Here is a 23,789-nt window from a genome sequence, read left to right as displayed (position 1 = left end):
ATGGATTGCAACTAAGATGGTGCGAGAACTATCAAATGTCCAGCGAGGCTAGATTGGGGGAACTGGGCTTACCAACACTGGAAGAAAAAAAGAAAGAGAAGACCTGATAAAGTAAGAGTCATCTTAATGTGCGGCTGTAAGGTGCCATGTGAGGAATAATCCAGGAGTACAGCGTTGCCACGTTTTTAACCCCAAGTTGGTTGCCTCTCGCTCTCTCGCTCTCGTGGCGTTACCGCCACGAGGATTTGAATGTATTTTTTCTTACTTATGTCAGCTTATTTCAACGTACATTTCTTCACGATATAATCTAAATATAATTTACACATCCTATTTACACATCCCAAAACGAAAGGAAAACTCAATAATATGTATGCATTTTTTTAGCTCCACTGTAAAATATGTATGCCACGTTTCTTTACATACTTATAAATATCTTATCCATAATACGTTAACTGCTTTTTCTTACGTCATAACACTAAAACTGAATGTGTATGCATATCTGCTTGTCTTATTTGCCATGGTTTTACTTGTATTAGAACATTTCTACATCGCGGTATAGGAGACACACGGCAGAGCTGTACAAGGGGATCCCCAACACTGAACCCCCAACAACCGCACGTTTAGCTGAGCCAGACTATAGCACTGTACAAGAACATAAGTGGAATGGACGTGTTGGATACAAATACTTTACTCGAGATGGAAAGGAGGAGGCAGATAAGAGGAAGGGGACTTGTTTGAAAGACATAAAGAGGTTCAGTTTTCCATACAGGATTGTGCATACATGGAATGAACTTAACAAAGACATTGTTGAAGCGGGAAGTGTCTATATAATGAAGGAAATGTTGGAAAACTATACTATACTAAAACTATAGATTGGTAGACAGGACTGACCCAGCTTGAGCTCAGGCAATGTATACTACAAATGTAAATACAAATAGATAAAAATACATATACACTCACACATTCACACACACACACACACACACACACACACACACACATAAACAAACATAAACACACACCTCATTCACAATGAACTCTGGTCTGTCGTTCATCACACTGGCTGCTGCCTGGTATAAGTCCACTTCCTGTGTCAGTTTGGTGTGTCCTATGGCACCAGCAGCGCCGCAACCACGCTGCAGTTTGTCACACCATCCCTGCATTACACAGAGGCAGTGATGGATAGGTGGAAAGTTGAGTTGATAAATAGACGGATACAGAGACACAGTGATGAATTAAAATGTGAATGGAGGGATAATCTGATTGATAGGTGATCCATGTACCACATATACAGTTATGTTCTTTGATAGATAAATATACATAGTAGATTAGTAGGTAGGTAGAGAGAGGGATAAATAAATAAATAGTACCCAATTTTCTAGAACTTGTATTTCATATGAGAAAATCATGTCTTCTTAATAATATTATGAATGCTAAAAAAAACTGCAGTTGTATATAAGTGGACTGAATCTTTTCTTGTTGAAGTTATTTATTTATCAATTTCTTTTCTTTTTTTCTTCTTTCCATGGACATATGTTCCTCCCTCTGAGACACAGTTGGATGTGTGCTCCTTTGATTTATCAAGGAGCTGACATCCTAGGCCAGAGATGTCAGCCCCTTGAAATATCAAAGGAGCACACATCCAACAGTGTCTCAGAGGAAATAAAGTAAAAAGAAAAGAAATTGATGAAAAAAATACTTCTTCAAGAAAAGATTCATTCCACTTTTATACAACTGCAGTTTTTTTTAGCATTCAGAATATTATTAAGAAGACAGATCATTTTGTTTCATATGAAATAAAGCTTCTAGAAAATTGAGTAGTTTCAGAAACAAGAAAAAAAAAACTTTTTTTTTTTACAACAAAAGAGACAGCTCAAGGGCACAAAAAAAGTAAACAATAATAAAAAAAGCCCACAACTAGCTGCTCACAAAAACAGTCTAAAGAGGTGGCCGGAAGAGAGGTCAATTTCGGGAAGAGAGGTGTCCAGATACCCTTCTCTAGAAAGAGTTCAAGTCGTAGGCAGGAGGAAAGACAGAAGGAAGATTGTATCAGAGTTTACCAGCGTGAGGGATGAAAGAGTGAAGATGCTGGTTAACTCTTGCATAAGGGGTTTGTATAGTATAGGGATGAGCATGAGTAGAAAGTCGCGTGCAGCGGGGCCGCGGGAGGAGGGGAGGCATGCAGTTAGCAAGTTCAGAAGAGCAGTCAGCATGAAAATATCGATAGAAGATAAAAAGAGAGGCAACATGGCGGCGGAAATTAAGAGGTAGAAGACTATCAGTAAAAGGAGGAGAGCTGATGAGACGAAGAGCCTTAGATTCCACTCTGTCCAAGAGAGCTGTGTGAGTGGAGCTCCCCCACACGTGAGATGCATACTCCATACGAGGGCGGACAATGCCCCTGTATATGGATAGCAACTGTGCGGGGGAGAAGAACTGGCGGAGACGATACAGAACGCCCAACCTCGAGGAAGCTGATTTAGTGAGAGAAGAGATGTGAAGTTTCCAGTTAAGATTTTGAGTTAAGGATAGACCGAGGATGTTTAGTGTTGAAGATGGTGACAGCTGAGTGTTGTCGAAGAATAGGGGATAGGTGTTTGGAAGATTGTGTCGAGTTGATAAATGAAGAAATTGAGTTTTTGAGGCATTGAAGGACACAAGGTTCCTTTTACCCCAATCGGAAATGATAGTAAGGTCTGAGGTTAAGCGTTCTGCGGCCTCCAGCCTGGAGTCATGTAATTCCTGTTGAGAGGGTCTTCTGTTGAAAGAAGTTGAATAATGCAGAGTGGAGTCATCAGCGTATGCGTGGATAGGACAGTTTGTTATGGAAAGAAGATCATTGATGAATAACAGGAAGAGAGTGGGTGATAGGACAGAGCCCTGTGGAACACCACTGTCAATAGGTTTATGAGAAGAACACTGACCGTCTACCACAGCAGAGATAGAACGACCGGAAAGGAAACTGGAGATAAAGGAACAGAGAGAAGGATAGAATCCTAAAGAGGGCAGTTTAGAAAGCAAAGACTTGTGCCAGACTCTATCGAAGGCTTTCGATATGTCTAGTGCAACTGAGAAAGTTTCACCGAAACGGCTAAGAGAGGATGACCAAGAATCACTTAAGAGAGCAAGAAGATCGTCAGTAGAACGCCCCTTGCGGAACCCATACTGGCGGTCAGATAGAAGGTTAGAAGTGGAAAGGTGCTTTTGAATATTCCGGTTAAGGATTGATTCAAAAGCTTTAGATAGACAGGAAAGTAAAGCTATAGGGCGGTAGTTTGAGGGATTGGAACGGTCACCCTTCTTAGGCACAGGCTGTACGAAGGCGGTTACTTGAGTTTGCTGGGAAAGTGGAGGAAGGTTTGAATGTAATGGGTGACCGTGAATCTGCAACATGCTGCTCAAGATTGTTGTATAATATAGGAACGTAAACGTCTGTCCTGATTGCATGGCCTCAAATTTGTCTGCAGCAGAGTAATACTGAAGGTCAAGACTCGTAATGTGGCAACAAAATTGAATAAAAGCAAATTTATTCCTTCATTACTGGATTTCTGAAACGTTGTACGTGTGTACAACATGACTGAATGCATGCCTGCTGTGGAATCAATGCTGTACATGTGTACAACATGATCATAATAGGGTGTATAGAGCCTTTCTGAAAGACAGTATTGGTGAGCACTCATACTGTAACCTATGGCATCAGAGCAGTGGCATTGGCACTCTCTATGACTCTGTAAGAAGGCATGCATACATGCCAAGTAATGACATTCGCTTTGTATGGCTATTATAACTCGTTTATTATTTTATATATACTACATGCTGTGATCTATAACACATATAATTTAATATGTAGAAAATTATTGATGTTGGCACCTCAGCAATGCATCCCTGAGCTGCAGTGCTGCCATCCAGGAAGACAGCAAGTACAGTCATACCTCAGTTTACGAGTTTAATTCGTTCTGGAATGTTTCCCACAAACCAAAAAAACTCGTAAACCAAAACAAACTTATCCATTTACCTTATTTTGCAGCATATAACGCGCTCCGGGGTATATCGCGCACCCTAAGCTTTAAGACAGCAATTTGGGAGAAAATAGTCAGTGCTTAAAATGGTCAGAAGTCTGTACGGTTAACCGTAGAATACCAACGTTGGAAATACTATGTTGACATCAACCCTCAACAAAAATTTGTTTTATTGACATTTTTGTCCATAACAGTACAAACTAAGCACTACATATTAGCATTAAAGGAAACTAAAAGTAATGCTTTTTGATATGCAAAATATTTGTTTTAAATAACAAAAAAATTAGGATTCAAAATATTGCATAATGTAAAAACTAGTAATTGTATTATGTAACTCGGATATTGTACTAACAAGGATTTGTATTATGTAACTAGGATATTGTATTATGTAAGTAGGATGTTGTATTTTGTAACTAGGATACTGTATCACGTGACTATAGTCTATCGATTTTAACTTGAGCCCTTGGGCGCGACTCAGTCGCTGTCTTTCCCTCTAATCCCAAGCCATTCATGACACCATGCAGTCGTATTTTTTATATATATATATATATATATATATATATATATATATATATATATATATATATATATATATATATATATATATATATTCCATAAATAGATAACGTACAGACTAACAGTGAGACAGATCGCCATGCGCAGGTCATCGCCATAGGGCTCAAGTTAGAGTCGATGGACCATAGGATATTGTATTATGTAACTATGATATTGTATTGTGTAACAAGAATATTGTATTATGCAAGACCTAGGATACCAAATATTGTATTATGGCCCAGGGAAAAAACTGTAGCAACAATAGCAGCACAAACCCATCCTACACCACCACTACACATAGAGTTCGAACTGAGCACTGCCGAGAGGGTACGCCGCACTGCCGCTCAAGGATGCATGGCTGAGGCGCCAGCACAATCATTTTCTACATATTAAATTCTATGTGATATAGATCAAAGCATGTAGTAAATATAAAATAATAAACGAGTTATAATGGCTATACAAAGCGACTGTCAATACATGCATGCCTTCTTACCTTCTTTATGTAGTGATGATGTATAGTTTCCCAAAAAAATCCGTTAAGAGTCACTTAAATTGCGAAGAGAGGAATAAAGAGAACACTGATGATGGTAGCAGAAAGCACATAGCCGACCGTCCCTGGGACCATAGGCCTGAACCAGCAAGTGCCACCTCAACCTCGATAATTACGCCACACAAAAAGGTGACCGCTCTTATTCATATTGTTTTCAACTTGTAAATTCTTTTTGAGTTTGCAAGCGGCAACTTTGGCAGAGTTGCTGAGGGAACTAATCACACAGGGATGCTACGTTCGATGGACACTCTTGGTCTTGATATTGACTTTCAAGGACCGTATACCTACGTTCAATTATAAATATATATTGATTGATTTTTGTCAATCATATTATCTTTTAATACAGTTATTCTTACACTGAAAAACAAAAATGTGTTTACATTGAATATTTTAGTCATCCATTGATATCCGCTCTTCAGAACATGTATGACAGAAAATGTTAGCTGACCGGGAGCTGAATTCAGAATGATTTCGCAAAGTTTCAGATTTGTTAGCCCTCGTATAGGTAACGTACGCTACCGCTACCGAGCGAGTTTTGTGTGGATCCAGAAAGGTTTCAGTAAGGAGTTAGGATCGCGTTGATTGGCCAGAATCTTCGTAGCCAGGTATGACGTCATGAGACTTGCCAGCGAATCACTAGCGTGTTTTCAGAACCGTCAGCCAATCGTAAGGCAGACGCCTCCAGCTGTGGGTTCAAAACAACCCGTTCTCTTTTCCCATTTTCTTTTTTATCATTTTTAAGGTAAACTATACTAAATCGTAATCTGGGAACATTTCGTTGTTTGCTTCACATAATATATAGTCTGTCTGTCGGCTCCCAATGCATGTGCTGTCACCCGACAAAGGCCCATGTTCCCTCCACGGAGGGACAACTCTAGAGATTGATGGATTAATGGATGAAGAGGAGGTAGGAAGATGAATAAAGAGAAAGGGAGGAGGGAGGTCTGGCAGTCCCCCGTGCGTCGATGTTGTTGGGTAAACGTATCATACCGTCCACACTTCTCATGCCTCTCAAAGTGTGCATATATCGTTTCCAACACTAATATGCCAGCAAATGCTATATTCAGTTATAATCATCCATTTCTTTGTTGAAAAAGTATTAATAATAACGCTATCAACGTAAATCGAATGCATTTAGTAAGTTACATGACCTACCGGGGTATCTGTAAGTTACCGCACACTTTACAGAATCTGTAACCTTTCTGGATCCAACGTACGTTACAAAACCTTTCTGGATCCACCGGTAGCGTACAATGTTACGTAAGTTGACTTACATAATTGTAACTCGTTTCTGGAGTCCACCCCGGGTCGTCCTAGTGATACAAGGGGATAAATCTAAAAAAAAAGAAGCCCTCAAAAATATTAACAAAAATCGGTTTACATGTTATTTTATAGAAAATGAGATTAATTTTATGAACAAATAGCAATGATAAATAATATGAATGATATAGTATAACAATATAAATATAAATAATATTAATAATAAAGTGCAGTATAAAAATAAGTAATTCTTTAATAACATAGTGCTGAAAACATAAAGATTGCACACTAGAGCGCGCGGATGCTACATCTGCAAGTGTACAACGCAGATTCAAGGCGGTGTCACACTGGGCATTATCCTCCAACCGTTGGAGCTTGGAGCAACCGCGGGTGCCCGTACGCCCAACCAGAGTAGCATGTTGGTTTGGGTAAACACTCCTGCCCTTCCGTCTGTCAAGCCATGATCGTACCCACAACCACTTCTTACTTCCATTTAGCTTTGGCAACTTGACCGTAATTTGAGTAACAGCAGCAGAACCCACAGCAGCCCTTACCATGACGATACAGGGTGACTAGCTTGTTTACTTTGTGGATATGGGCAACTGACCCTGGTCGTGTGTGACGCACACCATAAAAGTTGGAGTTGCCAGTTGCGCCTACCACCAATGCGGTTGGAGGAAAAAGGCCCAGTGTGACAGTAACTTGAGATCCCATGCCAATTGTCTTCTGCTCTGAGCGCTCTCGTCTTGCGGCAAACAAAAGGGAACCCAAGCTCGCATCTTCGACTTGTATAAACAGGATGGTCGTACACCAAGTCACCGCTCGTAAACCAAGACATAGTGGATTACCACTATGAGAGCATCAAGTTTGCTCAAGTCTTTTTCTAAAGACAAAGTGATTTGATGGCTGAACATTTATTTTTCAAAAGAAATTAATGAGTCATTTAGCAAACAAATGCTAAAAAGAATATGATGAAAGATGGAATATAAATGGATTTATACTCTTCTGGTGATATCAAAGCAAGGGGAGACGGTGGCTGAGTGGATAGCGTGATGGCTCCACGCCCAGGACGATGCGGGTTCGTGCCCGGCCCGGTGCCACAAGCCGGGATTTGGATTTGGCGCCCCCTCTCCCCGCTCACTCCCCCACAACACACACATACATGCATTATGCATACGCACGCACACATACAACCAAAACCGCCACTGGTCCACCACATTACGTGATTACCCTATTATGACTGACTTATCACCATTAATACCATCATAATGACTCACATGAGTCACAGATTATTCTACAATATTACAGTAATGCATGGAACAAAATTCAAACACCTCAATGGTACTGAGCCATTGAGGTGTTTGAATTTTGTTCCATGCATTACTGTAATAAACATAGGTGTAAGGGCCGCCGGCAACCCTCACAGTGACCTTTCTGCCCATTCCAGTGTGTGTGTGTGTGTGTGTGTGTGTGCGTGTGTGTGTTGATCTCCGTCTTGTTAATATCCGCAGTGACCTCCAGCCTTCTGCCGGCGACATACATCCACACCACTCCGCTGAGGTCTTCATTTAGAAGACTTCACTTTTCGTGTGCTGAAGTGATTCTCTGCCTGTTCAAGCCGCTGTATAGAGCCTCTGGTCTCGTCTTGAGCTGTGCGGTGATCTTTAACCTTGTTCTATTTAACCTCCCACCGTGTTGGCCTAAAGGCTGTGTTGTTGCTATACTTGAAATACTACGTGTTGGGGAAGTTCATTGTTGTTGTGATTATTCGTGCTCTTTAATCTCTAAGCCTTTACAATAGGGTAAGATATCCAAATATACATATAACTTATTCATACTTCATATCACTTTTCACTCCCTTACTAGTGGGCAATATATAAATAGATTATACTCTTTTGATAGCAAATAGATAGATCACGATATGCAATCTTTATTCTAATACTATATATCATTATAAATTTATAGTATATCTTATATAAGCTCGATCGAGTTGATTGTGGCAAACTAACGTCACCTCATTGCAGAAAATTTAATTTTGATCTTTTTTTTATTTATTTATTAATACACGTTCGTGAATTTCGTGTTATTTATTTTTTGCCTTTGTAGGCGCTATCCCGCCCCCCTCCAGATGGTGGCGCCCTAGGCGACCGCCTATACGGCCTATGCCAAAATTGATTTCGATATGTTGTGAAGAATAATATTCTGATCATCTTACCAGAGCATAGAATGCATTTAGGATTTAAAAAAAAATTCTGATTACTTTTTTCAGTTTTTTTTATTTTTTATTTTGAGGTCTATCTCCTCGGTCACTTCTGCACCAATTTTTGTCCTTTGCACACAAAATGCTTTATGGCCGTCTTTACAAAGTTAGAAAAATAAACTGATGAAGCCTTTTTAGTCACAAAAAATATATATGAGAAAATTTGCAGTTCGGACTATATTATTACTGTATTATGCATAAAATAAATTAATCTGATATTTTTTTCCAACTTTGTTTTATAACATGTCTGGCTCCTACCCCCAAAGTTTTATGGCAGTCGAGCTAATACTAAAGGAGATCCATTTTGTGTATGTATTGATCTTAGTTTTGAGAAAACGGTGATTAAAGTTTTTTTTTTCCATTTTCGTGCCACAGTGCCATGAAAAACTGTTATAATGTCCCAGACCTGTAATAGTTTGATTCCTTAGGGTTCATTTATCACATATCAATGCATATATCTAATGAGACTCCTGGCTTCCCCTTTCAAGGTATTAAATCGCTCTAAGGCGAGGGTATTGTGACGCGCCAAATCATTCAATGTTGCCACGTTTGATCTTCAAAATTCGCCTGGTTTATGCTTATTGCTTACTGTCATCTACTTCTCTTTTTGCTTTTGGTTGGAATTGCAGTTCTTCTTCGATCTCTGCGTCTCAACCAACCCTTTTCTATATTGATGTTTGTTCCGAACATGCCTGTAAGTGGATGACATGACACTTTTCATAACCAAAATTCTGTACTATCACTGTCACATGGGAGGCAATTTCACTTTAAAGTGTCCTGCACACGTAACTATCATGCATGTCGACCATACTTTTGAATGAAACGATTGATTTGGTTTTCATGGTGGTGGGGAGGGATATTGTGGTGGCGAGGCAGTTGAACCTGAACTTGAGTGTTTGCGCGTATCAGTTATTTGCATTTTCCTTGTATGGGTTGCCACTCGGCGGTTCTTCTCAACATGCCGTTTTCGCCTTGACGTGATGTCAGTAAAAGGCTTCAGGGCAAAAATAAAATGCTCTAATGCCTCAACAAACGCTCATGAAGGAAGATCGCGGTGTAAACAAAGCAATCTTCCCTCAGGCACCAGTTCATCTGAGCGGGAGGCAGGAAAGCTATGGCGGGCCGGGGAGAGGTTGCCAGATGCATGGAAGTACACTGATATGTCATTATTTTATCATATTTAAAAAAAAATGACAATGTAACAAAATGATTTCTGCCAACCGCACTTGGACTGGCTCGCCACGCCCACTTATTAGGCATTCAAACTCAGGCTGGTTGGGACATTTAAATTCACGGGGAAAACAAACAAACAAATAAAGCAGTCATTTGATAGCTTATGCACAGACGTTCATGCCAGAGCATTTAACTTATTTTCGATATTTATCAAATAATTTCTTAAAATACGGTGGCGGATCCTCCACTTAAGGATAGAGTCATGTTAGCAGTACGGTAACAAACTGAAAAGCTACCATGTCGAATTTACATCCTAATGATGACTGACAACTGAGGGACCAAGATTTTGCTAATGATTTTAAGAACAAGAAGGAACAAATCTTTATGATCAGCACCACCATATAGTCCAAAGACCCATTCACATGGTGGTGGGCACTTGTGGTGATGGGTCAAGGTTACAAAGAATGCAAGGGCAATGATCGATTGATGTGTAGAACTGAAGCACCATCTCTGTGTCAAAGGAATAAGGGGAAGCATGTTGAAGTGGATGAAGGACTATTTGAGAGACAGGTAGGATGGTATAGTCGGTTCTCTTAAGCCCGACCCAAGCTGATAACATAAACCTAAGCGTGTTTGCAAGGTGAGTGCTGACTGGCTACTGCTATGGCTTCTAAGTTTTCTTTAACCTCTGTTTGTGTTTATCTCACGCAGCACTTTCTGCTAATCTGCACTGTGCTTACGAATACGATTATGTTTATGTTGTCAGCTTGGGTCAGACTTAAGTGAACAGACTATAGAAAATGATATTTTTTTCTTATGTGTTGCCTGTAGTGCTGGCAGGCACTGTAATGTTTGGGAAACAGCCCCAGCCTGTTATCGGCACAGACATATTTCATTTATAATAGCTGGTGTGATATAAGACTCTTGCTCTTGCTCAGTAAAAATTAGGAAGACAAGGTGCCTGAGAGGTATCACGTAATACTACCAAACTTGATAAACTGAAATTTTATAACACAACCCCATAACTGTAGTTTGCTTCTGTATATCAAAACTAAAGTGGAAAACACACACACATACCTGCATGTCATGAGAATCTGCTTGTACCTTGGGATGGCTAGGGTTCGTTCGATGAGAGAGATGAGAGGCCTGGGAGAGGCGGGCAGGCTGTGATTAGCGGCCCACCCCTTGAGTGTCAGCAGAACACATCTGTGCTTTCTGACTTTTCCCTGTTAGGACGAGGCAAGCAGTCGGTCAAGAGCACTGGTTGTGTTAAGTGAGGCTGGAGAGGAAATGCTGACTGTATAATGATGTGTGTGTTCTCCTCCTCCTTCCTCCACCCCTCACCCTATTCATCCTACTACTTCTCCTGGTCCTCCTCCTCCTGCTCTTCCTTTCCAACAACAGCCAACTGCCATTCACTTTAAGCTCCTCTTCCTCCTCTTCCTCTTCCTACCTTTGCTCTCCCCCGCTCTTCTTCCATCCCTCTCATGCTACTTTTTATTTTCCTACTCTCCCTACTTCTGTTCATTCTTCGTTTAGTAAGTGCTCTTTCTCACCAGAGAGAACAAACTGATGTCCACCTCCTGCTCCTTGTAGTGGTCAAAGCTACGTGGTTCCGAGGCTGTCAGTGTCATGTTCTGCAGCAGTGACGAGTCACACACGACTTGCGGGAACTCCTGCAAGGACAAGTTCTTAGTGTTGTGTTGGGATAAATTAGGCAGCCCAAGGACAAAGCAATGTAATAATAAAGCCTGCAAAACCCTGTTCCTCTCCAAAAAATACAGCTGATGAAAATGCAAGTACATATGATCAATTTTAGTTAATGTCTTGATGACTCCCCTTATAAAATAATTGAAGTTATAGGAAGGAGAAAGTACAGATGAAGGCAGGGTGTTGCAAGCTTTACCAATGAAATTAAAGAGGAAGTTGAGATACTGGTAATTTTTTTTAACTAGGGCGCTGGACAGCAGAGACACAGCTTGAGTAGAGAGTCTATATAATGCCATGGAGCTGTGGGAGGGGCTTTGTTTTTTACATAAAAAGGGAGACAGTGGGAGAACAGGAGTTGATAGCAAGGGCAGCAACACTGGCAGTAAAATTAAAGGGTTAAAGATACCCTTTTTTTTTTTTTACAGCACAAAGAACAACTCAAGGGCAACAAAAAAGATTATAAAAAAAGCCCGCTAACTGTTGCTTTCATATAGCGATAAGTAGGAGTGGCCAAAAGAGAGGTCAATTTCGGATGGAGAGGTGTCTTGATACACTCTTCTTGAAAGAGGTCAAGTCATATGCAGGAGGAAATGCAGACGAATGAAGACTGTTCCAGAGTTTATCAGTGAAGGGGATGAAAGTGGAGATGCTGGCTAACTATTGCATAAGGGGTTTGGACAGTAGTTGATAGCAAGGGCAGCAATACTGGCAGTGGAATTACAGGGTGGAAAACACTCTGTAGGAGGAGGAGGACAGGGCTAGATAGGAAGGGAAGCAACACGAACGGACTCTAAAGATGGAGGACACTTAGTAAGAGGAAAAGGGTTGATGAGAAATGATGTGTTTGCATGCGTTCCTTAAGGAATAGTTTGAAAATATCATAGTTCTGTTGTATCAAACTGTTCATTATTTCAATTTTCATCATTTATAATTTTTGTTTACTTGTTCAAGCTATATTTCTGTGTTCCTGGGCTTAGGCTTTTCATTCTGGGATATATTTTTTTCTTTTTAATTCTATGATTTTCAGAAGCTAGCTCTTGCCTTTACCTCTACAAAGAGAGTTGCAACTCACCTGCTCAGGCTGTCCATCTGTTGGCTATGCACACACCACTTGGCACATGCACCAGCTGGTGCACACACCACTTGGCACATGCACCAGCTGGTGCACACACCACTTGGCACATGCACCAGCTGGTGCACACACCACTTGGCACATGCACCAGCTGGTGCACACAACAGCACATGCACCAGCTGGTGCACACACCACTTGGCACATGCACCAGCTGGTGCACACACCACTTGGCACATGCACCAGCTGGTGCACACACAACTTGGCACATGCACCAGCTGGTGCACACACAACTTGGCACATGCACCAGCTGGTGCACACACCACTTGGCACAAACACCAGCTGGTGCACACACCACTTGGCACATACACCAGCTGGTGCACACACCACTTGGCACAAACACCAGCTGGTGCACACATCACTTGGCACATACACCAGCTGGTGCACACACCACTTGGCACAAACACCAGCTGGTGCACACATCACTTGGCACATACACCAGCTGATGCACATACCACTGGCACACACACCATTTGGCACATACACCATCTGGTGTACCAGTGAACCCTACACTATGGACCGGACACTTGCCCCAGCCCTGTCATTAAGCCGCGAATTTTTAAAAATCAACCGCTTTGGTGCGAATCGCCATAACTCCCTTATATCTGTGGCTACAGAAACGTTTTTGGTATCAATCGACGGATAAATGAAAGAGCTATATTTTGAAATAAGAGACCGGGCTCAAACACCGACTCAAAAGGGTAAATAATCGAACACTTTTGCAAAAAACGACTGAAAAAAAAAAATTAAGTTCCCAACCTTGAAACCCACTCTTTTTTTGAGAATTTCAAAAAATCTATTTAACAATTAATACTTTAGCCCGAACAATGTGCTTTCCAATATGATGCATACCATTTTCCTACTCCCAATAGTTTCGTCGCTAGAGCTCGAAACGTAAACCCTTTTGAGAGCGATTTTGACGAACTCCAGACACTTTGACGTTTCTGTCCAGTGTGGCATTGCTATTGCCCCTAGAAGGCTGTAATTTAGTATGTAGCCCCCCCTGGCAATGTAAGTTAACCAGCTCCAAGGGTTTTGTGATAGCTCGATTTCAAGTTTGTCGTTGAGCCGTCAAAAAATAGCCTGTTTTCCGGCCATTTTGCCGCGATTAGGAAACGTTCTAGTTTTTTGCTTATAACTTTTTATTTACTTATTGAGTGCTTTCCAATTTTATTTTCTGATTATTAATCTGTATTAATAGACCTTTTATTTGCCACCAAGCATGCCTTCCTAGCTTCTGTAGTTTTTTTCTCGAGCTTGACCAGAATTCGCGACGAAAGGACACACAAAAAAAGTAAACAATAATAAAAAAAAAGCCCGCTACTCGCTGCTCCTAAAAAAGAAACAAAAGAGGTGTCCAAAAGCAAGGTCAAATACGGGAGGAGAGATGTCCTGATACCCTCCTCTTGAAAGAGTTCAAGTCGTAGGCAGGAGGAAATACAGATGAAGGAAGATTGTTCCAGAGTTTACCAGCGTGAGGGATGAAAGAGTGAAGATGCTGGTTAACTCTTGCATAAGGGGTTTGGACAGTATAGGGATGAGCATGAGTAGAAAGTCGAGTGCAGCGGGGCCGCGGGAGGGGGGGAGGCATGCAGTTAGCAAGTTCAGAAGAGCAGTCAGCGTGGAAATATCGATAGAAGATAGAAAGAGAGGCAGCATTGCGGCGGAATTTAAGAGGTAGAAGACTATCAGTATGAGGAGGAGAGCTGATGAGACGAAGAGCCTTAGCCTCCACTCTGTCCAGAAGAGCTGTGTGAGTGGAGCCCCCCCACACATAAGATGCATACTCCATACGAGGGCGGACAATGCCCCTGTATATGGACAGCAACTGTGCAGGGGAGAAGAACTGGCGGAGACGGTACAGATCGCCCAGCCTCGAGGAAGCTGATTTAGTAAGAGATGAGATATGAAGTTTCCAGTTGAGATTTTGAGTTAAGGATAGACCGAGGATGTTTAGTGTTGAGGAAGGTGATAGCTGGGTGTTGTCAAAGAATAGGGGATAATTGTTTGGAAGATTGTGTCGAGTGGATAGGTGGAGAAACTGTGTTTTTGAGGCGTTGAAGGACACCAGGTTCCTCTTGCCCCAATCGGAAATAATAGTAAGGTCTGAGGCTAAGCGTTCTGCAGCCTCCAGCCTTGAGTCGTTAAGTTCCTGAAGGGTGGGTCTTCTCTTAATAGAAATTGAGTAATGCAGAGTGGAATCATCGGCGTAGGAATGGATAGGACAGTTCGTTTTGGAAAGAAGATCATCAATGAACAACAGAAAGAGAGTGGAAGATAGGACAGAACCCTGTGGGACACCACTGTTAATAGGTTTAGGGGAAGAACAGTGACCGTCTACCACAGCAGAAATAGAACGGTCAGAAAGGAAACTGGAGATAAAGGTACAGAGAGAAGGATAGAAACCGTAGGAGGGTAGTTTGGAAAGCAAAGATTTGTGCCAGACCCTATCAAAATCTTTTGATATGTCCAGCGCAATAGCAAAGGTTTCACCGAAACGGCTAAGAGAGGATGACCAAGAGTCAGTTAAGAAAGCTAGTAGATCACCAGTAGAACGCCCCTTGCGGAACCCATACTGGCGATCAGATAGAAGGTCAAAAGTGGAAAGGTGCTTTTGAATCTTTCGGTTAAGGATTGGTTCAAAAGCTTTAGATAAACAAGAAAGTAAAGCTATAGGACGGTAGTTTGAGGGATTGGAACGGTCACCCTTCTTAGGCACAGGCTGTATGAAGGCATACTTCCAGCAGGAAGGAAAGGTAGATGTTGACAGGCAGAGGCGGAAGAGTTTGACCAGGCAGGGTGACAGCACGGAGGCACAGTTTTTAAGGACAATAGGAGGCACTCCATCAGGTCCATAAGCCTTCTGAGGATTGAGGCCAGAGAGGGCATAGAAAACATCATTTTGAAGAATCTTTATAACAGGCATAAAGGAGTCAGAGGGGGTATGAGTAGGAGGAATATGCCCAGAATCGTCCAGAGTGGAGTTTTTAGAAAAAAGTTTGAGAGAAGAGTTCAGCCTTAGAGATATATGAGACGGCAGTGTTGCCGTCAGGACTGAGGAGTGGAGAGAAAGATGAAGAAGTGGTTGATTTATATAGTGAAATGATTACATAAAAGGAGTAGCTTTTTATATAGATATTTTAAAATGACTTTAATAGAAGATATATAGAAATATTGAAGTGTCCACACATGAATTTTTATACAGATATATTAATTGTTTTTGTGGCGTCAGGAAGATTTTTCGTCGCGGCGCGTGAAATGAGTCAGATTCGGAGAATTTTCGTCGCGAAGTATGTTCAAGCTCGAGCAAAAACTACTGAAGCTAGTAAGTCGTGCTTGGTGGCAAATGAAAGCTCTATTATTACAGATTAATAATCAAAATTGGAAAGCATTAAATAAAAAAAATAAAAAGTCATAAGCAAAAAACTAGGACGTGTCCAAATCGCGGCATAAGGGACGAAAACAGGCTATTTTGTGACGGCTCGACGACAAACTTAAAACCAAGCTATCAAAATACCCTTCGTGCTGGTCAAACTACATCGCCAAGAGAGGCTACATGCCAAATTACAGCCTTCTAGAGGCAATAGCAATGCCACATTAGACAAAAACGGCAAAGTGTCTGGTGTTCGTCAAAATCGCTTTCAAAAGGGTTTACGTTTCGAGCTCTAGCGACGAAACAACTGGGAGTAGGGAAGTAGTATGCATCATATGGGAAAGCACATTGGTGGGGCAAAATTATTTGTTAAATACGTTTTTTTAAATTCTCAAAATATGAGTGGGTTTCAAGTTTTTTTTGCGAATTTATTCGATTTTTTACCCTTTCGAGTCGCTTTTTGAGCTCGGTCGCTTATTATAGAACATAGCCCTTTTATTTTGCCGTCAATTGATACCAAAAACATTTATGTAGCCCCATAAATAAGGGGGTTATGGCGATTCGCACCAAAACGGTTGATTTTCCAAAATTCGCGGCTTAATGACAAGGGCGCCGCAAAATCAAGAGTCCGCCGTCCATTACTTGAGATGTCACTGGGTGCACCCACCACTCGGGACATACACCAGCTGGTGCACCCACCACTCGGGACATACATCAGCTGGTGCACACACCACTTGACACATATACCAGCTGGTGCACACACCACTTGGCACATACACCAGCTGATGCACACACCACTTGGCACATACAGGAGTTGGTGCACACACCACTTGGCACATGCAGCGGCTGGTGCACACCCCACTTGACACATACACCAGCTGGTGCACACCCCACTTGACACATACACCAGCTGGTGCACACCCCACTTGACACATACACCAGCTGGTGCACACACCACTTGACACACACCATCTGGTGCACACACCACTTGGCACATACAGGAGTTGGTGCACACACCACTTGACACATACACCAGCTGGTGCACACCCCACTTGACACACACTATCTGGTGTACACATCACATGGCACATACACCAGTTGGTGCACACACCACTTGACACATACACCAGCTGGTGCACACCCCACTTGACACACACTATCTGGTGTACACATCACATGGCACATACACCAGTTGGTGCACACACCACTTGACACATACACCAGCTGGTGCACACATCACATGGCACATTCACCACCTGGCGCACACAACATCTAGTGCACACAACACCTGGTATACACACAACACCTGCTGCACACACAGCACCTGGTATGCACACAATACCTGGTGCACACAAAACCTGGTGCACACATCTCGTGCACACACAGCACCTGGTATACACACAACACCTAGTGCACACAACACCTGGTGCACACACAACATCTGGTGCACACACAACACCTGGTGCACACAACACCTGATCCACACACAGCACCTTGTATACACAACACCTGGTGCACACACATTAGCTGGTGAACAGAACACCTGGTATACATACAACACCTGGTGCACACAACAGCTGGTGCACACAACACCTGGTGCACAAACCACCTGGTGAACACACATCACCTGGTGAACAGAACACCTGATATACATACAGCACCCGGTGCACACAACACCTGGTGCACACACATCACCTGGTGAACAGAACACCTGATAAACACACAGCACCCGGTGCACACAACACCTGGTGCACAAACCACCTGGTGAACAGAACACCTGGTATACACACAGCATCCGGTGCACACAACACCTGGTGCACAAACCACCTGGTGAACAGAACACCTGGTATACACACAGCACCCGGTGCACACAACACCTGGTGCACAAACCACCTGGTGAACAGAACACCTGGTATACACACAGCATCCGGTGCACACAACACCTGGTGCACACACCACCTGGTGAACAGATCACATGGTAGACACACAGCATCCGGTGCACACAACACCTGGTGCACACACATCACCCGGTGCACACAACACCTGATGCACAAAACACCTGGTGCACACAACACCTGGTGCACACAACACCTGGTGCACAAACCACCTGGTGAACAGAACACCTGGTATACACGCATCACCTTGTGCACACAACACCTGGTGCACACAACACCTGGTGCACAAACCACCTGGTGAACAGAACACCTGGTATACACGCATCACCTTGTGCACACACCACCTGGTGCACACAACACCTGGTGAACACACAACACCTGGTGCACACACTCACCATGTCACCGGCAGGGAAGTCGTGCATCATCAGCCACGCACCAATCTCCTTCTCGTGCACAAGACTCCACATCTTGGCCAGCGTGTGGGTCTGGGGATGCTCCCCTGCTATGTAGGCGTCCTGAGAGAGAGAGAGAGAGAGAGAGAGAGAGAGAGAGAGAGAGAGAGAGAGAGAGAGAGAGAGAGAGAGAGGTTTACATAGATTTACATAGAAAATCAGACCACACAGACTCCATGGTCCAGACTAGGTGGTCTGTTCTTAAACCTAAGTGATTCTACATTAATCAGATGGCTCCAAAACGTTGCATTTCAACTCTAGTTAATATTTAGTTGAAGGATGTGACGGTTGAGCTTGTTTTTAAAGGAGTCAATCGTGTTACACTGGACAACTGAAGGTGGGAGCTTATTCCATCCTCGCACCACAACGTTGGTGAAGAAAAATTTGGTGCAGTCTGAATTTACTTCTCTACATTTGAGTTTTACGCCATTGTTCCTCGTACGCAAAGTGTCATCGATCATAAACAATTTTGATCTGTCTACATTCGTGAAACCATTAAGCATTTTAAAACGTTCGATCAGTTTTCCTCGGAGGCGACGTTTCTCAAGAGAGAAAATGTTAAGGGTGGATAGCCTTTCTTCGTAGGATTTGTTGCGTAAGGAAGGGATCATTTTTGTTGCCCGACGCGGAACATCTAATTTAGCAATGTCCTTTGCATGGTGGGGAGACCAAAACTGTACCGCATATTCGAAGTGGGATCTCACTAAACTATTGTAGAGTGGAAGTATTACATCTTTATTCTTGAATAAAAAGTTTATTTTAATGAAGCCCAACATTATGTTTGCTTTATTTGCTGCATCGATGCATTGCTGTGGGAATTTGAGGTTTGACGCGATTTTGACCCCAAAGTCCTTAATGCATTGAACGCTTTTGAGTTTAACGCCGCGCATCTCGTAATCGAACTTCTTATTCCTTGTTCCAAGTTGAAAGACCTGGCACTTGTCTACGTTAAAGAGAGAGATTTTTACGTAAGTCAGGCTGCACAGACTCTATGGTCCAGGCTTGGTGATCTGTCCTAAAACGACATCAAATGCCCACCAAAATGCTGCATTTCTGTTTTAGCGGATTTAACACATTGTTTGTGTCCTTATTTCCCTCCGGCTGTCACCGATAACCTGTGCTTTTAATCCAGTGCCATTCCAAAATACCGCAAGCCACCGAATTCAGAGGAGGCGTGTGCTATCTCTGTGTCCAGCGCTCCTTGTTGAACTGAAGGTGGTGGAAGAAATAATTATATTACCAGTGCATTTGCATAAATAATTACATAAAGTAACATAAGTAGTGACTAAAATACATATACACACATACACAAACACACATTCCAAACACAAGATAAGGGAAGGGGAAGGGAAAAAAGCAGATAAGAGTGAGTAAGGGTGTGAGAGAGAGAGAAGCAGAAACTCTCTCTCTCTCTCTCTCTCTCTCTCTCTCTCTCTCTCTCTCTCTCTCTCTCTCTCTCTCTCTCTCTCTCTCTCTCTCTCTCTCTCTCTCTCTCATCTCTACACCTACATACCTGCTTCCCGCCCCCACATACACACATAGGACAGAGCGTATACTCTATGAGCAGTTTATCAATGCAACATATGTCAGTGCATCAACATAAGAGCCTGAGTAGAACAGTTTTGTTCACTACACAGGCCTTTTGACAACCACACTTCATTTTTTATAAAGGTCATCAAGCACTCATTTATCAACATTGGATATGAGAGGTGACCGAGGTTGCGATAAAGGTCATTCTGTGCGCTTTCGAGTCGACACTTTGCTAAATCGGGCAGGGTTTAGGGGTGTTGGTGCTGACGAGCACTCACGGTCGCCAGCCTTGGTATTTGCCAGCGCTGGTGAAGAATAGGCATTTAAAACAAGGACTTACTCACTAACACAGTCGCTCGGTGCAACTTCACCACGCGATCGTCGAATCAGGGAAATGGTTTCATAGGTCGGTATTGTCAGATGCTGCCACCCCTCACATAAATTAATTCAAAGTCCAAAAAGGAGATCAATCGGATTGTAATGGGTGCTTTTGTAGGTTAATGGCACAAAATAATGATCAAACTGCCAGATGGGTCTTAAAACTACCCCTGAAAATGCCCCCAAAACTCCTAACGAAGCCTTCTCAAATAACATTATATGTGACTTTGGGTGCCAAAATGTTTAATAATATTATGACCCATAGTATGGCCCAAGTTTCTCTTGTTTTTTTTTCTTTATGGCAAGCACTCAAGCACTTTAAATATACTGGCCATTATTTCCTGTACTGTTTTGAGGAGGTTGGTATCCTTACGCACCTTCATGTCAGCACCGTTGATCCTGACAACATTTAGGTAGCGAGACTCCAGCCCAGAGGTCAGCGATGGCACGAACAGGAGGCGGCAGTCAGCTGGTGGCGGGAAGGACACAGGAATGGCATAAGTCAGTTAAATGGTCTGGCTGTGTGGTGGTGATGGGTGGTGACGGGACTAGTGGTAACGTGTGGTGGTGGTGGCGGGTGGTAGAGGTGGTGTATGGTAGGTTGACATGATAGTGGTGTTAGGTGGGAGTGCATGTGTGTGGTAATGTGTATGTGTAGGGGGGTAATTGTGTGTGTGTGTGTGTGTGTGTTTACCTATTTGTATTTACCTATTTTTGGAGTCTACCGGGCCTGAGCTAAGCTCTCATAGTCCCGTCTCCATATCTGTATTCATGCGGTGTGTGTGTGTGTGTGTGTGTGTGTGTGTGTGTGTGTGTGTGTGTGTGTGTGTGTTCTGATTACCGTATTTTCCGGCGTAAAACGCGCATCTTTTTCTTCTGCTTACTCTGTCAAACTGTTCCCTCCGTTGGGCTCCTCCAATCACAAACTTATTTCTGTATCCTGTCCTTTCGCTCCTGCACAGCCTCTGGACCCACCGAAGAAGCGATTCTTCTGGCATTTTGTTTCTGCTCGGTGGGACGACCTGAGGATGTACTACTCCGATTTCCCGTGGAATGATTGCTGCTTCAAGGAGAGAGACCCCTCGTCTGTGTGTGCCAGCGCATCACAGAGGTGATTGTCTGTGGAATGGAGGCACACATTCCACGTACTTTCTCTACTCATCATGTTAAGACGCCTTGGTTTTAATCACGCTTGTATTCGTGCTATCAAAGATAGAGAGGCAGCTCGCAAAAGGTACCAGAGCATTTGCACTCCTGCTAATCATCACCTTTACATTTCTGCCCGGAATCGTGCCAACTCTATTCTTCGACTTACCAAAATCTCTTTCATCCATAAGAAATATCAAAACCTTGCTTTTTGTTAATTATTCCAGAGACTTCTGGCACTTAGCCAAAAGTATCTCTTCCAATTTCACTTCTTCTTCTTCCCCTCATCTCCTAAACCCTGACGGCAGCACCGCCGTCCCATCTAGTATCTCTAAGGCTGAACTCTTCGCTTAAACTTTCTGTAAAAAAAAATCCACTCTGGACGATTCTAGGCATATTCCTTCTACTAATCCCCCTCTGATTCAGTTATGCCTGTTATTAATATCCTAAGACATGATGTTGTCTATGCCCTCTCTGGCCTCACTATCAGAAGGCTTATGAACCTGATGGAGTGCCTCCTCCTTAAAATCTGTGCTTCCGTGCTGACACCCTACCTGGTCAAACTCTTTCGTCTCTGCCTATCAACATCTACCTTTCCTTCCTGATAGCTTTACTTTCCTGACTATCTAAAGCTTTTGAATCAATCCTTAACTGAAATATTCAAACACACCTTTCCACTTCTGACCTATCTTATCGCCAGTATGGGTTCCATAAGGGGCGTTCTACTGACGATCTTCTTGCTTTCTTAACTATTGCTCATCTTCTCTTAGCCATTTCGGTGAAACTTTTTCAGTTGCGCTAGACATATCAAAAGCGTTTTATAGGGTCTGGAGCAAATCTTTGCTTTCCAAACTACCCTGCTACGGTTTCTATCCTTCTATCTGTACCTTTATCTCCAGTTTCCTCTCTGACCGATCTGTCACTGCTATAGTAGACGGTCACTGTTCTTCCTTTTAACCGATCGACAATGGTGTTCCTCAGGGCTCTGTTCTATCTCCCACTCTCTTTCTGTTGTTCATTGATGATCTTCATTCCAAAGCGATGACTCTACTCTGCATTTCTTAACTTCTTTTGATTGAAGGCCAACGCAACAGGAACTTGACGATTCCAGGCTGGAGGCTGCAGAACGCTTAACCTTAGACCTTACTATCATTTCTGATTGGAGCAAGAAAAACCTGGTGTCGTTCAACGCCTCAAAACTCAATTTCTACACCTATCAACTCAACACAATCTTCCAAACACATATCCCCTATTATTCGACAACACTCAGCTGTCACCTTCTCCTATACTAAACATCCTCGGTCTATCCTTAACTCAAAATCTCAAGTAAAAACGCCATATCTCCTCTCTCACTAAATCAGCTTCCTCGAGGTTAGGCGTTTTGTATCGTCTCCCCCAGTTTTTTTCTCGCCCGCACAGATGCTGTCCATATACAGGGGCCTTGTCAGCCCTCGTATGAAGTATGCATCTCACGTCTGGGGGTGCTCCGCTCACACAGCTCTCTTGGTAAAAGTACAGTCAAAGGCTCTTCGTCTCAGTAACTCCCCTCCTCATACTGACAGCCTTATACCTCTTAAATTCAGCCGCCATGTTGCCTCTCTTTCTATCTTCTATCGATATTTTCAATCTGACTGCTCTTCTAAACTTGGTAGCTGCATGCCTCCCCCCTCCCGCGGCCTCGCTGCAATCGACTTTCTACTCTAGCTCATTCCTATACTGTCCAAATCTCTTATGCAAGAGTTAACCAGCATCTTCACTCTTTCATGCCTTACTCTGGTAAACTCTGGAACAGCTTTCCTTCGTCTGCATTTCCTCCTGCCTATGACCTGACCTCCTTCAAGAAGAGAGTATCAAAACACCTCTCCTTCCGAAATTGACTTCTATTTTGGCCACTCTTTACTTTTGTCTATTATGGGAGCGGTCAGTAGCGGGCATTTCTTTCTACACTCTTTCTGTTGCCCTTGAGCCGTCGCCTTTGTTGTGAGAAAAAAAAAGTTAACCGTGCACAGCATACGCCGAAGGCACAAATTTTGATTGTTTTTTCCTTCGTTTGGTCTACCTTTTTCCACCGTAATTTTGAAGTTTGCGTGTGGTTTTATGGGTCAGGGTGACTCCTAGGCTGTCACACAACTTCGTCGTGCCATTCTCAGTGTTTCCGTGATTGTAACAATGTCAGGAGCGTTTTTCGTATCTTCCGCGTTTGATTCCGTGCCCGAGTGTCCACAGCCAGTGAGCTCGACTCCTCATAAACTTCCTCTTGCTCCTAAAAGAGCTCTCAGTGTGAGCGCAAATGGGAGAGAGCTGAACCTGACTCCATCAAACATCGAAAGTGGTGTTAGTGGTGAAGACAGTGAAGTCA

At 42.8% G+C, this 23,789-nt stretch overlaps 1 protein-coding gene across 2 annotated transcripts in view; it reads right to left on the bottom strand.

The window, feature by feature from the left end:
* LOC126984023 (receptor-type tyrosine-protein phosphatase F-like) overlaps positions 1-23,789 on the bottom strand; it is a 196,407-nt gene that overhangs the window by 12,103 nt on the left and 160,515 nt on the right. For both annotated transcript variants that reach the window (XM_050837367.1, XM_050837377.1), the window contains 5 exons: positions 20,662-20,753; positions 18,320-18,439; positions 11,374-11,493; positions 10,895-11,043; positions 1,023-1,157 (listed from right to left, as the gene is read on the bottom strand). In XM_050837367.1, the coding sequence (XP_050693324.1) occupies positions 1,109-1,157; positions 10,895-11,043; positions 11,374-11,493; positions 18,320-18,439; positions 20,662-20,753 (530 nt within the window). In that variant the 3' untranslated portion in view covers positions 1,023-1,108. The remainder of the gene's footprint in view (positions 1-1,022; positions 1,158-10,894; positions 11,044-11,373; positions 11,494-18,319; positions 18,440-20,661; positions 20,754-23,789) is intronic.

This window comes from Eriocheir sinensis, chromosome 5 (assembly GCF_024679095.1).
Source record: "Eriocheir sinensis breed Jianghai 21 chromosome 5, ASM2467909v1, whole genome shotgun sequence".
Classification (NCBI taxonomy): domain Eukaryota; kingdom Metazoa; phylum Arthropoda; class Malacostraca; order Decapoda; family Varunidae; genus Eriocheir; species Eriocheir sinensis.
This window is presented reverse-complemented; position numbering and strand designations above follow the sequence as displayed.